We start from the raw sequence: 14729 nt of genomic DNA, 5'->3' as shown, positions 1-14729 counted from the left end.
AACACCTTGAACCAGTGGCCATGGAAGCCGACGTGGAACGACGAGGACCTCAGTCAAAGCGCACTGACCGAGGCCCATGGAGACTGTGCAAGAGGCCAAAGTAGCCCCTAGGAGCCCTGGATCGGGAAACAGAGGTGGATTTTGATGCGCATCGCTAGGCAAACAAGGCCAAAATGGAGGAAGCTCATGCACTCGATCGCGTTGGGAATCGAAGGACCGCGAGCGGAAAAGGTAAAAGCACTAAAGTAAAAAGGTGGGACCCGCGCTCCGCAAACCAGCGGTATTGATCAGGGAGCCCTTGAATGGTAAGAGGTTTTGGAAAAGAGCAGAGCGATTCCATACATCGATTGACGCGTGGCAAGCGGAGGTGAGAGAAAATCATCGTTGATCACGCGCTATCGGTCGAACAAGTCAACTATGTGAAACTTGCGTATGATGTCAAATTTGGAGGGCTCAGATCGGACGACTGAGATCATGGCTGACGGAGGAAGCGGAATTGACAGGGAATTAAGTCACATTCTAAAAGGGATTTGGAATCCGTTTGACCGCCACAGTGGAGGAAAGATTCATCCACGACGTAACTGAAGAAACAAATCGACGAAGAATGCTGACGCCATTTAGAGGAGGACAAGTGGCCACTCCCTGAGCATTCATGATGACGCCAAGCGCAGGGAACTCCAAGCACAGCTGCAGAAGGCAAATCAACATAGGCAGAAGATGAACCGAAAAGGCATAGGGATCGAATGGCTAAATCCATGAACATTCGAATGAGTCAAAGTTGATTTGGAGTCAGAATTGAGAGGAGTCCAAGCGACCAAGAGAGACAGTGAACAGTGAACCCTAAGAGGAGGACTGAACACAGAGAACAGTAAAGCCAAGCAGAAGAGACAGAGGCTCGAGCTGACCACAGGCAGCGTCGAGCACCAAAGAGCTTGAAGATTCAAGCCTTCCTGTAGAGGAATTTGTTTGGACTGAGCATCACATTTGGCTCTTTCCACTGTACACCAAGGGTCACAGAGCTGGTAGGAAGAAGAAGAGCCTGTGTACTCCAAGAACCACCCTACCAAGCAAAATCTGCTTCAGGAGAACTCATATTGAGTCCTTGTACTATAATTTCTCTGCTGAAAGACACAATAAAATAAGGCCACCACTGAAGCCCTGGAGAATAGGGTGAACACCTTATTAAAACTGTTTGTGTCTTTGTGTTGCTTACTGTATTTCTCTGTTGTCTCTCCATTTTATTGTCTGTGTATTGGAAATCTGTTCGATCCGTTGTTTCAATAACACAGAACACACACCAGCACATGAGTCTGTAATACCTTAGTTTAATAAATCTTTAACTGATGGCACTCATAGGGTGAATATCAGATCAAGTGGTATCAGAGCTGAAAGGTTGTAAGGTTAGACAAGCTTGTGTTGGTATAATTGTGAATGCTCACAAGATCAAAGCTCAAATTAGGAGAAGGAGATTTGGTGGAAACTAATCCTAAAATTGGAAGAGTCTATCCTTGAAAGACCATGTCAGAAGAAGGTTCTATGGGGCCAGACCGTCAATTCATAGAAAGTTTCCTAGCTATAAAGTCTATGGTTGAAGAAATGTATAGAGACTTTAGAAAGCAAAAGGGGGAAGATGCATCAGGCTCTAAGCAAGAGAAAGAAGACGATGAGTCTCACTTCCATGACAACTCCAAAGGAAAGGGGAAAGAGGAAAACTTTCTCACACCTCCTCATAGCCCTGTACATAATAAGAAAGCATCTTTGATTAAGTTAGATGTTAAATTTGATTTGCCTATATATGATGGAGAGCTAAATGCTAAAAAATTGGACAATTGGATTAGACAAATTGATGTGTATTATAGGATATAGAACATAAACTTAGACAAGAGTAAGATTCAGCTGGCAAGCCTATGCCTAGGAGGCACTGCCTTGGTTTGGTGGGAAGGTAGAACCCAAGATGATATGAAAGCCATGGTAAGACGATCTCTGTCTGGAGTGACTTTGTTTCTGCAATAAAAAAACAGTTCTATCCATTGGCCTACATGCAGAAGACCATGATGAGTTGGAAAACTCTTCGGCAGTTGAAGGGGAAAAGTGTACAAGGGTATACTCAAGAGTTCAGAAAGAGAGCATTGACGTTGGGTATTTCATTAGACTCACCAGAGACTCGTTTGAAGTACATTGGTGGTCTACAAAACTACATGAGGCATACCATCTTCATGTTTAATCCCACTAGTATAGATGAGGTATCTGTACAAGCTACTCATCTAGAGGCTAGAGGAAAGAATGGAAATCCAGAAGTTGGGGGACCATCCCAATCCACTGTGAGCAAGAGCAAGGAGAAAAGAAAATAGAAATGGAAGGCAAGGAGGGCTAACACTGCACAGAAAGCCAAAGCTTCATGCACTCACTGTAAAAAGGAGGGGCATGATGATGAGCATTGTTGGATTCTGCATCTAGAACTGAGACCTAAGAAATCTAAGGGAAAGAAGAAGAAGATAGTTGCAGCTATTCAGATAGATTTGGGGTCAGACTCGAGAGATGTAGCAGCCATAGGTATAAGAGATTGTCTGCTTTAGAGAATGCTGAACTCAAGAAGCAGGTGTAGGAGTTGCTCGAGAAGGGATTCATCAGGCCTAGCACATCACCATTGGGTCACCAATCGTTTTGGTGAGAAAGAAAGATGGCTCGTGGAGAATGTGCATTGATTACCCAGCACTGAATATGATAACAATAAAAAATCGTTATCCCCTTCCTCACATAGATGATCTTTTAGATCAATTAAAAGAAGTTGTTTATTTCACCAAGCTGGATTTGCATAGTGGATACCATCAGGTCAAAGTTGCAGAGCAAGATGCATGGAAGACTGCTTTCAAAACAAAGCAGGGATTGTATGAATGGCTGGTTATGCCTTTTGGCTTAACTAATTCTCCTGCTACTTTCATGAGATTAATGAATGATGTGTTCAGACCTTTTCTTGATGATTTTTTTATTGTGTATCTGGATGACATTCTGATTTTTAGTAAAACATGGGAAGAACATTTAAAGCATGTTAAGCAGACATTAGATGTTTTGAAAAGAGAAAAACTTTATGTTAAACTCTCAAAATGTGAATTTGGAAAAACATCTCTAAACTACTTGGGTCATATAGTAGGGGGAGGTGAATTGAAAATAGATCCCTCTAAAGTGGCATTCATTGTGAACTGGCCTAAACCCAGGTCTGCTACAGAAGTGAGAAGCTTCCTAGGAGCAGCACAATATTGGAGGAAGTTCATCTCTAACTTCTCCTTGATTGCAGTTCCCTTACATGCTTTAACATGATTGAATAAGGTGCTCAGTGGGGAGGCAAACATTAGAAAACCTTCAACACCTTGAAAGAGAAAATAAGTATAGCACCTATACTAGCACTGCCAGATTTACAAAGACCATTTGAGATCCAAACTGATGCCAGTGACTATGCCATGGGAGCAGTGTTGACACAGCATGACAAACCCATATGTTATCATTCTGAGACTTTTAATCCTGCAGTAGTTAACTATCCTACATATGATAAAGAATTGTATGCATTAGTTGTGTGAAAAAGTCGAAACATTATTTAATGGGCAAAGAGACAGTAATACATACTGACCATCAGCCACTTCAATATCTACACTCCCAAACTAAGTTACAACAATCAAGACACTAGAGATGGATGGGTTTCCTACAACAATTTCACTTAGTCATCAGATATAAAAAGGACATACATAACAAGGTTGTAGACATGTTATCTAAACCCATTATAAATACATCTACCATACTTAAGCATAATTCTGTGCTACATGAAAGCTACATAGAACAATATGCTCAGGATATGGATTTTAAAGATGTATATGCAACTTTGAGTCAAGGCAAAAGAGTAGAAGAATTGGACTATCCTATAAGGGACTGACTCTTATACCATTGTGGGAAAATCTGAATTCCACAAACCAAGAGGATAAAGATAATTAGGGAAGCACACACTTCTCTGATATCAGGTCACTTTGGAATAAGCAAAACAGTTGCACAGCTGCAAAGATTCTACTATTGGCCGAAAATGAATGAGACAATTTCTAGATATGTAAGAGGGTGTGCCATGTGTGCTAATAGAGAACTATGATTGTACACTCCATTTCCAGTTCCTTCTCATCCTTGGGAAAGCGTTTCCATGGATTTTGTTGGAGGACTGCCTAAATCTAGGAAAGGTCATGATTATCTATATGTTGTTGTGGATAGGTTCAGCAAAATGTGTATTTTGATACCTTGTAGTAAACCAATCATAGCTGAACAGATTGCAAAATTATTCTTTGAACATGTATGGGTTCATTTTGGATTACCCACTTCCATTATATCTGATCGAGACACCCGATTTGTGGGGAAGTTTTGGTCTAGTCTGTGGGAATTGATGGACACCAAGTTAAAGAAAAGCACAGCTTTTCATCCACAAATAGATGGCCAGACAGAAGTAGTAAATAGGATTGTGATCTAGTTACTGAGAGGTTATTGCAGTAAACATCCTAAGCTTTGGGATGAACGCTTGTGTTATGTGCAGCATGCTTACAGCAGAGCCAAACACTCTTCTAGACAGAGATCTCCTTTTGAGACCTGCTTTGGTTTCACACCAAGGTCTCCTTTGGATTTTGTGTTTGGTAAAGATACCATGGTTAATGGACATAGTGATGTGGACAAGGCAACCAGGTTCATTGAACAGATCCAGGAGATCCTTCAGGCAGTACAGGAACAGCTGGAAAAGAGCCAGGCCAAGTATAAGTCTAGGCATGATAAGCATTGGATGGAGCATAGTTTCCAAGTTGGAGACCAAGTCTGGCTATATATCAGCAAGGACAGGATGCAAGGTGAAGGTAAAAAGCTAAATCCTATCAGGTATGGACCTTTTAGAATACTTGAGAAAATTGGTGAAAATGCTTTTCACCTTGATCTACCAACTTACATGCACATCTACTCAGTCGTAAATGCAGATTGTTTGAGATTGTTTGAACCTTCAATGATTGAGGACCCTGAAGAGAAAATTCAATTGCCTTCTATTGATGACCTACTACCTGAATACCTCAAAGAGTTGTAGGAAGACACCGTGTTGGACAGGAAGGTGAAGACAATGCAGAGGGGAGAAGTCGAGTACCTCAGGATTGGGCTCAAAGGTTCAAAGCCGAGCAACGCAAAGTGGATTGGGATTGGACAAGTGAAGAAACAATATCCTCACTTAGTCGATGCTTGAAAACCAACTTTTTGTGGTTCAAAAGCTTTTTCATTAGGGAGGTCATGATCCAAATTAGATCCATAGAAATATTGTTGAGAACCATGACTAAATCAGGTCAAACAAATCTCTAAGGAAATCTAAAACAGTATCAAAAACACCCTGAACCAGTGGCCATGGTAGCCAACGTGGAACGACGAGGACCTAAATCAAAGTGCGCTGACTGAGGCCCATGGAGACTGCTCAGGAGGCCAAAGTAGCCCCTAGGAGCCCTGGATCAGGAAATAGAGGCGGATGTTAGTGCCTAGCGTTAATTGCGCATCGCTGGGCGAACAGGGCCAAAATGGAGGAAGCCTGAGCACTCGGTCGCATTGGGAACCGGAGGATCATGGGCGGAAAAGATAAAAGTGTTAAAGTACAAAGTCAGGACTCGCGCTCCAGAAATTGGCGGTATTGATTGGGGCGCCCTTGAATGGTAAGAGGTTTTGGATGAGAGCGGAGCAATTCCATACATCGATCGACGCGTGGCAAGCAGAGGTGAGAGAAAACCACCGTTGATCGTGCGCTATCGGTCGAACAAGTCAACCACGCGAAATGTGCGTATGATGTCGGATTTGGAGGGCTCAGATTGTGCGGTTAAGATCGCGCTCGATGGAGGAAGAGGAATCGACAGGGAATTAAGCCATGTTCTAAAATGGATTTGGAATCTGTTTGACTGCCACGGTGGAGGAAAGATTCATCACAGCGTAACTGAAGAAACGAACCGACGAAGTATGCTGGCGCCATTTAGAGGAGGACAAGTGGCCACTCCTTGAGCATTCATGATGACACAGAACGCAGGGAACTCCAAGCGCAGCTGCAAAAGGGGAATCGACATAGGCAGAAGAGGAACCGAACAGGCATAGGGATCAAATGGATAAAGCCATGAACAGAGACAGTCGAATGAGTCAGAGTTGATTTGGAGTCAGAATTGAGAGGATTCCAAGCGACCAAGAGAGACAATGAATAGTGAACCCTGAGAGAAGGACTGAACACAAAGAACATTAAAGCCAAGCAGAAGAGATAGAGGGTCGAGCTGAACACAGGAAACGTCGAGCACTAGAGAGCTTGAAGATTCAACCCTTCTTGTATGGAATCTATCCAGACTAAGCATCACATTTGGCTCTTTCCATTGTAGACCAAGCGCACAAAGCTGGTAGGAAGAAGAAGAGTCTGTGTACTCCAAGTGGCTTGGGGAATCCAAGAACCACCTTGCCAAGCTAAATCTGCTTTAGGAGAACTCATATTGAGTCCCTGTATTGTAATTTCTCTGCTGAAAGACACAATAAAATAAGGCCACCACTGAAGCTGGACTAGAGACGTATCCCTAGAGAATAGGGTGAACTCCTTATTAAAATTGTTTGTGTTTTTGTGTTGCTTACTGTATTTCTCTGTTGTCTCTCCATTTTATTTTCTGTGTGTTGGAAATCTGATCGATCCGTTGTTTCAATAACACAGAACACACACCAGCACATGAGTCTGTAATACCTTAGTTTAATAAATCTTTAACTGATGGCACTCATAGGGTGAATATCATATCACATCTGCTGTAGGTTCCATCCTTGTGAGGAAGCCAGGGATATAATCGAACAGATGGTGGTATATCGGGCAACTGGTGCAAATATCTCATCATAGTCCACACCTTCCTTTTGAGAGAAGCCTCGAGCAATAAACCTGGCCTTGAAATTTTCAACACTTCCATCAGCTCCATGCTTGATCTTGTAGAGCCATTTCGAGGTGACAACATTTTTGTCCTTGGGTCTAGGGACCAAATTGTAGAAATCATTCTTCATAATAAACTCACACTCTTCGTTCATAATACCCTTCCAAACTTGGTGCTTGAGATCTTCTTCAAATGTGTAAGGCTCATTTTGAACAATGGTGCTCATGGTAGCTAAGTACCCTTAGTACCTATTCAGCTTCTTACTTTCACGAAATATCCCCCTTGGTGCAATATGTCTCTCAGCATCTTCGAGAGTTTCCGTAAGCCATGAGGGTATCCTTTTTGAGGAGGAGGGCTCATGATGATGTGGATCAGTGGGATCCATTCATCCTTCAACATCGGGCATTGGCTCATCCTACGATTCTCCCCAGTTTCCTATAGCTGCTTCTTTTTCCTTCCTGGAATAGGAAGGTTCCTAATCTTTCTAAGCGCAACATCTTCATCGAAGGTGACATCATGACTTATCTCCACTTCTGTTTGACTAGGGATATAGATTCTATACGCCTTAGAAGTTCCATTGTAACCCACAAATGTTCCTTTCTTCCCAAATGCATGCAATTTTCTTATCTTTTCTTGCGACACATGAAAATACGTAGGGCTACCAAAAATTATAAAGTGAGAAACATCAGGTTTATTACCAGTGAAAACTTCTTTGAGAGTTTTGGAGTCCAAGGCTTTGTGAGGGAATCTATTTTGACCATACACGACAGTGTTGGCAACTTCTTCCCATAGGAACTTCAAAGGCTTTGAATAAGAAGCATGGCACGAGTGGCTTCTATAATAGAACAATTCTTCCTTTCAACAACACCATTTTTCTCAAGAGTATATGTAGTAGTAGTATCCCTCTTAATGCCAACTTCTCTACTATAGTCATTGAACTCATTTGGTTCATATTCGGTTCCATTATCGGTCCTCAATATTTTGATCTTCTTCCTTGTTTGATTTTTTACCAAGTCTTTGAAAGAACGGAACCATGTGAACACTTTGTCCTTTATTCTTCAAGAAACAAATCCAAGTTTTGCGAGAGAATTCATTCACAAAGATAACATAATATAATATCCTCCCAAAGATGTCATGGGCAACATTTAGATAGATCGAAATGAACCAATTGCAAAATGTTGGTAGTCTTTCAATCACTTGAGGGGAATGGTCCCCTTGTATGTTTTCCTTCATTACATCCCTGAAAAACACCTTCATGTTCTACTTTAAATTCGGGCATACTTGTCACCATCTTCCTTGCATCAAGTAAAGCCTTATAATTTAGATGAGCAAACCTCCAGTGCCATAATTCGTATTGAAAAGATGTGTCACAAGACATAGCTCCCAATGGACTTCCTTCAAATTGATATAGGTTATCAACCCTGAATCTAAGAGTAAATTCTTTTTTGAAATTTAGTTTCCAAACACGTACCTTTCCATCAATGAATGCCACCTTGAATCCTTTGTCTTTCATCGCCGAGATCGATACCAAGTTCTTCTTTAGATCGGGTACATATATTACTTCTTGTAGATGAATGGTGTTACCTTGATTCAATTGAAGAGTAACATTCCCAACTCCCTTCATGGGATTGGTGGCATTGTACCCAAGAATGATTTCCAAATTTGTATCCTTTTCTCTAAGATTTGAAAGAGCTTCCTTATACCGAGTAAAGTCCCTTGAGGCACCACTATCAATCAACCCATTTCCGAAGGTATCCAGTGGAGAGGCAGTAGAGAGGGAAGATATAAGATAAAATTATTTTTGCTTTTTATCTACAATATTAGATTCATCATACCTGGAGTTTCTTGATCTTTTGGGAGGTCGAGATTTCCAAGTTGAGTAGCGGGAGCATTCCTTTTTCCTTTGTCGTTGAATCTACCATTCCTTTGATTGTTGTTGCCCCTGAATATGTTGTGGTTTTTGTTGTCATCATCCCGAGGTGTATCCATTCTATTAGGACACTCCCTAACATGGTGGCCAAACCTGTTACAAGTGAAGCATCTTCCCTTCCTTCCATCTTTGAATCCCAGTCTTCCTTGACATTGCTTCTTTGAACCTGTATTGTTCTTCTTTTTAGCATGAGCGAAGAATGCAGTAGGATCATTCCTATTTGAAGGCATGTCTCTCTCCATCATCCTTGTTTCTTCTTGAGTACATCTAGTCAACAATTCATCAAAACCTGGAATCTTGTCATTATTGAGGATAGTAGTGTTGAACACATGCCATTCATGAGGGAGACCTCCAAGGGCAATGTGAGTGAGCTCCCTATCAGCAATAACTTCTCCAATTGAGAGAATATCATATTTTATCTCGATAATCCTCATAAACTGGGATTGGATATCTTCACCTCTTCCCTTATTTATGTCCTTCAACTTGTTTTTGAGAAAGAGGACTTGGTTTGCATTGCCAACTTTGAACATGCCAACCAACTTGTCATACATCTCCTTAGATGTGTTCAAATCGGAGATGTATGCAACCAAATGCTTATTAATAGAATCCTCGATGAGCTTCTTAGCTTTGACTTCACCTTTCTTGTACTTTGTCTTAGCAAAAGTCAGTGCATTTGAAGGAGGTTCAGTAATCTTTCCCTACACATAGTCCATAACATCCTGCTCTTCTAAAGTCAAATCAAGAGGCATCTTCCGTGCATGATAACCAAACTTATCATTGAGCTTCTCATCAGGTTTGAAGTAAGATGCAGAGGCCATTGAATCTTGTCCTTGTCTAACAAATCTTAGTGATTGCTCTTCTCAGTGATTTCTCTTTTCACTCTTGCTTGGGCTTTTTCTTCACCTCAACTCTGATACCATGTTAATTTTAAATAACAATGGTATGTTCTATGCTTAAGACCAATTTACTTCAATTTTTCTTACTAGCCCAATATCAATTTCCAGATTAGCAATCACATTAACATGATAGTAAATGCATATAGAACATAAATAAAAAGCAGAAGACAAGTCAAGACAAGAGGACACAATACTTGATGGATGCTAGGGAAAAAACCCAATGTGGGGAATCCTTTGATCAAGTCTTCTTATTATTATTTAAAAGTTCAACAGAGAGAGAGAGAGTACAATATACAAAATTCACTTGCCCAAATATAATCAAATATGTTCAGTCAAACTACAGTCAATAGGATGCCCTAACCAGAAAGTCAAAGTTGGTCAAATCAACAGAATTATTCCTTCAAATAAGCTTGGTCAAACCCAGTCAATTTGGCTTCCAAAGACAGTCCAAATCAGCCCAAAACAGTCTTGAAGAAATCAGTCAAACTTGTTGTGGTCAAAGTTGGTCAGACAACACACAAAATATCGGTTTCTGTGCCAAAGAATGTGGCATGCCAAAACAGAAATATTCCCACAAAAATCACACCCAAACAAGGTCAAACATTGCTTGGTCAACGCTGGTCAAACCTACTGCAACTTGGTCAATGCAAAAATCAGAATACCATAGTCAAACTTTCACACATGTTGAGGAGAAGGTTGCCATGCAATTCATACAACCTAGTCAGACGAGGAGAGAGACAAAGATGTGTGAGATGATGAATGTCCAAATGAGGTAGATGTTCCTTCTATCTATATGCAACGTTGAGGGTGAAGAAACATGACTTTTGGGCTTCTGAGCCTACATTAGATTGTTGGCCAACCTTGACAATTTGTCCATAAAAGAAATAAATTCATAATTCCATTTATACATGTCAGAATGAGATGATCTTTAGATCAATCCTACACCTCTCAGAAAGAGGAATCCAATAAAAATATCATCTCCATCATATGAGTTATCCAAGGTGGAGTTTGGCCATAGTTTCCAAATTTAAAATAGGTCCTATGTGGTTTGCATACATCGGTAATATTCTTTCTCTAGATACATGGTTTCATTATGGTTATGTTCCCTTTCCATTTGGCTTCACCAAGCTACTCGTGGGATATGTTGTTGTATTTGTCTGTTCTACTTTGTTTTTATTGTTACTCCAACGCTCTGTCTTCTCATGTAGTCGACTCATGAAATGTGTTGTGGAACTTGTCTCTATTGTTTTGTGGTTCCATTGTCCTTGTTGGCCATGTGGCTCATGTTTCTATGGTCCCTTATATGGTATTATTACTATATTTTAGTCGTTGTAAAATAGGTATCCAATATTGGGACCTCATGAGAAGTATGCATTGTGGTATTAATGCTTCAACTATCTTGAATACTGGTGATGTAATTCTCTTATTTATATTAATATAAATTGTTTCCAGCTTACCAAAAAAGAACTAAAAAGAAAAAATAAATAATTATTTAATTTAATTATTAAAAAAATTATATGGTAAAAGATTTAAGAAATTTTTTTGTTAATTTTTTTAAGGTTGATAAATAAAAAAGCGATGAATATTAATTAACAGTATATATTTATATAAAAACCTTTTCTTTAAAATATATATATATCTATAATAATAATAATAATAATAATAATAAAAATAATAAATTTATTAAAATATTTTTTTATGATAATTTAAAAGGTTATAATTTCAACATGTTCATATAAAAATTCTAAAAATATGTTTCCTATTTCACATTATTAAAAGTTTATTTACACAATTATTTTTAAAATTAATATAAATTTTTGGTTTATAATTTTTTGGACATTATTATAATTTCAAATATTTATATTTATAAATTATTATTTTACTATATAAATAAGAATATAATTTTATTTTATTTTTAATTTTTATACATAAAGTTAGTATTATAATTTTTTTCCAAAGGAAAAAATTATAAAGAAAAAATATATACATTTTGGTGTCATATTTATGTATTTGAGTGCCAATGTACCCCAAAAATGTACTTATTGGAGAAAATTTCTTGAAACTGTATCATCTAGAAAAAACCATAGCTTCAAAACTCAGGTGAGACCCCTTTTCAATTCTTGTATCTTGCATCACTTAGAGAGAAAGATTGGTCTCCATGGATTCAATCTATTCTCCATCCCCATATTCATATAGACCAATAGAGCCAATAGGGAGGGTCGATATTGCCTTTAATAACCCATTAGCCTTAATGTTGAGTTTTCAAAGAATGTGACAGAATGACACATGCTCAAAAGAGGCTACCACCTCCCTAATGTCTCTAATCTACCCTAGTGTCTGTAATCTAAGCCAATATTTGTCACTTATACTTTATAGATTATCTAATCTATTACCATTTTTTAATCCACCATTACTTATAGCTGTGAAAAAACCTTTTTCCTAACAAACTCTAGTGAATACCACATAGCTGTGAATTCAGAACTTGTATTTACTTTACCCCTCTACTAACTGCAAATTTGCAATATATGAAATAAGCATGACTAAGAAATAAAACAACCCTTATTCTGCACCTAGGGTAATGCCCCATTCAAAGTACCCCATAAACATTCAAAGCCTACCTTTGACATGATTGGATTGCTGGAAAAACAAAAATATATATCCACAGGGATATTCATGAATAAATATGTAAAGATCATTAAATTTTTATTACAGTAAAGACAAAAATATCTTTAAAGTTGTTGAAATTGCTACTCATTAAGTTAATATTCCATTATACATTCAAATTCTACTTTTGACATAATTGGATTGCTGGAAAAATAAAAATATATATCCACACAGATATTCATGAATAAATATGTAAAGATCATTAAATTTTTATTACAATAAAGAGAAAAATAACTTTGAAATTGCTGAAATTACCCCTCATTAAATTAGTATTAAGAGTATTCCATTAAAGTATATCATTAAAGTTGCTACTCAATAAATTATTATTCCACTAAAGTTATGAAAAGATCTTTAAAGCTGTTATTCCACTGAAGTTATGGAAATATCTTTAAAGCTGCTGCTGATTAAGTTATCTATTATTCCACTAAAGTTATTTAAAGATCTTTAGAGGTGCTATTGATCCACTATCGTTATTAAAAGATCTTTAGAGTTGCTATTGATTAATTTATTAAAAGATCTTTAAAGTTTCTAGTGATCAATTTATTATTCTACAAGATGTATAGATATCAGTTACTTTTGACACTTGGGATGATTTTGAAAATTTTTAAAATAAGGATGAATGCACATACATTTCTTCCCCTATGCTCAAATCGGCCAGAGTCACGGACGATACAGTATTATTAATGATAAATAGAACTTACAACTTAGTCATGTTATTATCGCTTTCCATAACAAATCTCAGTTTAAGGACACTTGGGTTTGCCTTCCTTGGTTGTCATGTTGTTGTAGCAAGGGCAGGACTGTTTATTGCCATAAGTCCCTGGTGGAACACACAGGCATCTGGCACAGCAATATTCACAGAAATACATGCACGCATTCAAATGGTGGGTAGCCGAACACCTCTTTGAGCATGCAGGCCCGCAATCTGACCTCCCCCAAAAAAACAATATGTTACCCCATTATAACTATGATGAATGTCCAGAGCAATTAGCAAACTACATAAACATAAAGTTTAACATGAAATTTCAATGGTTCCTACCCACCAGAAGAATGAAGAGTCCCGGAGCCACTAGAGGGTGACTGAGCCCCATAGGGTGGAGGTGGCTGCTGCTTCTTTGGACTGCCATTATTGCTATTTCCTCCACTAATTGGCTAATTTCAATCACAAGCAAAATGAATTCAAGTAAGTAGGAAATTATGGGCAATAACCATATCAAATAATTGCAAATACAGTGTAGTTAATCCCATGCTGATGCCATTTTGACTAAATTTAATGGGTCTTTTTCAGATGTAAATATTTGAACTCTTATATCTCTCTTATAATATAATATTCAGTTTTTTCATCCGGAAAAGAATAGTGTAGTTAATATTAATTATTTATATCTGGTTGATAATTTAGTTTAAAATAACATATATATTTTGTATATGTGATAAATCTAAATTATTTAGTTTACAAAAATTTAATGACTCAGACATTTTATATTTTGTTGAATCTATTTATACATTTAAAAATACATGTTAAATAACAACAAATCATAATCCCACTGCAATTATATTAGCAGATTAAAAAAAAAAAAAAACATTTCATCGTCTAATTAAACATCACCTTAATTATTTACCTCTGCAGGTTGCCAGTGATACAATATGCGCCCAGAAGGATCAGCCAATACCTGAAATATTTCTCAATCCAGTGAGTTAATGGCGAACCTAGCATAATACATTAATATAAATACATACATATTGAAATTTCAGAATGGTCATTTACCAATATATTATACGAAGGTATCCAGAGTACAATAGCTGCAGTGAGTGCCAAGAAAGTATGCAGTTGCAGCAATTTTGCGGCCATACTATCTTTCTGTTATCTTGATAATTGCAGGCTGCTTAATTTGAAACAATGTCAGCTCTGAGAAAAAGTGAAATTACACAACAACAGTTGCCCACTACACTCAGATCCCTGGATGGGTATGCAAATGAAGAAGAGATACGAAAGTATAAATAGAAGAGTTGAGGTGCTTCACTGCTGTAATTTTCGGTCATGAACCTGCAATTGTTCAGAACATTTTCCGATGTTTCACATGCAATCACTATTATAGATATTCGCGCAAAAAGAGATGCAGTGGATGTGGGTCATTGGGGACGGAAATGTTTATTTATCAGAGGGCCTTTTTCTGCAGAAGGTGTCTCATCTCAAATATGCGGGCTATGTTAGACAAACAATGTCGCACAGAGGGGTCCCGGTCAGGATTATTTCGTGCAGGCCACGTCCCAAGTGCATGCACGGCTCACAGGTTAAGCTTGTAATTGGTG

The 14729-nt window shown here is 38.2% G+C and overlaps 1 protein-coding gene across 1 annotated transcript; it reads right to left on the bottom strand.

Moving 5' to 3' along the window:
• Positions 1-13050: 13050 nt before the first annotated feature.
• Positions 13051-14512, bottom strand: LOC149178691 (gibberellin-regulated protein 7-like). The gene is made up of 4 exons (XM_089423701.1): positions 14185-14512; positions 14039-14089; positions 13463-13571; positions 13051-13344 (listed from the first exon to the last, which is right to left on the bottom strand). Exons 1-4 carry the CDS (start codon positions 14266-14268, stop codon positions 13163-13165), a joined length of 426 nt encoding a protein of 141 aa, XP_089279827.1. The 5' UTR covers positions 14269-14512; the 3' UTR covers positions 13051-13162.
• Between the last annotated feature and the right edge of the window lie 217 nt (positions 14513-14729).

Source organism: Pinus tabuliformis, chromosome 4_1 (genome assembly GCF_031772625.1).
Source record: "Pinus tabuliformis cultivar Carrire ecotype Pingquan chromosome 4_1, CPIR1, whole genome shotgun sequence".
Lineage (NCBI taxonomy): Eukaryota > Viridiplantae > Streptophyta > Pinopsida > Pinales > Pinaceae > Pinus > Pinus tabuliformis.
Note: the sequence above shows the minus strand (reverse complement) of the source record. Positions and strands in the feature narration are given on the sequence as shown.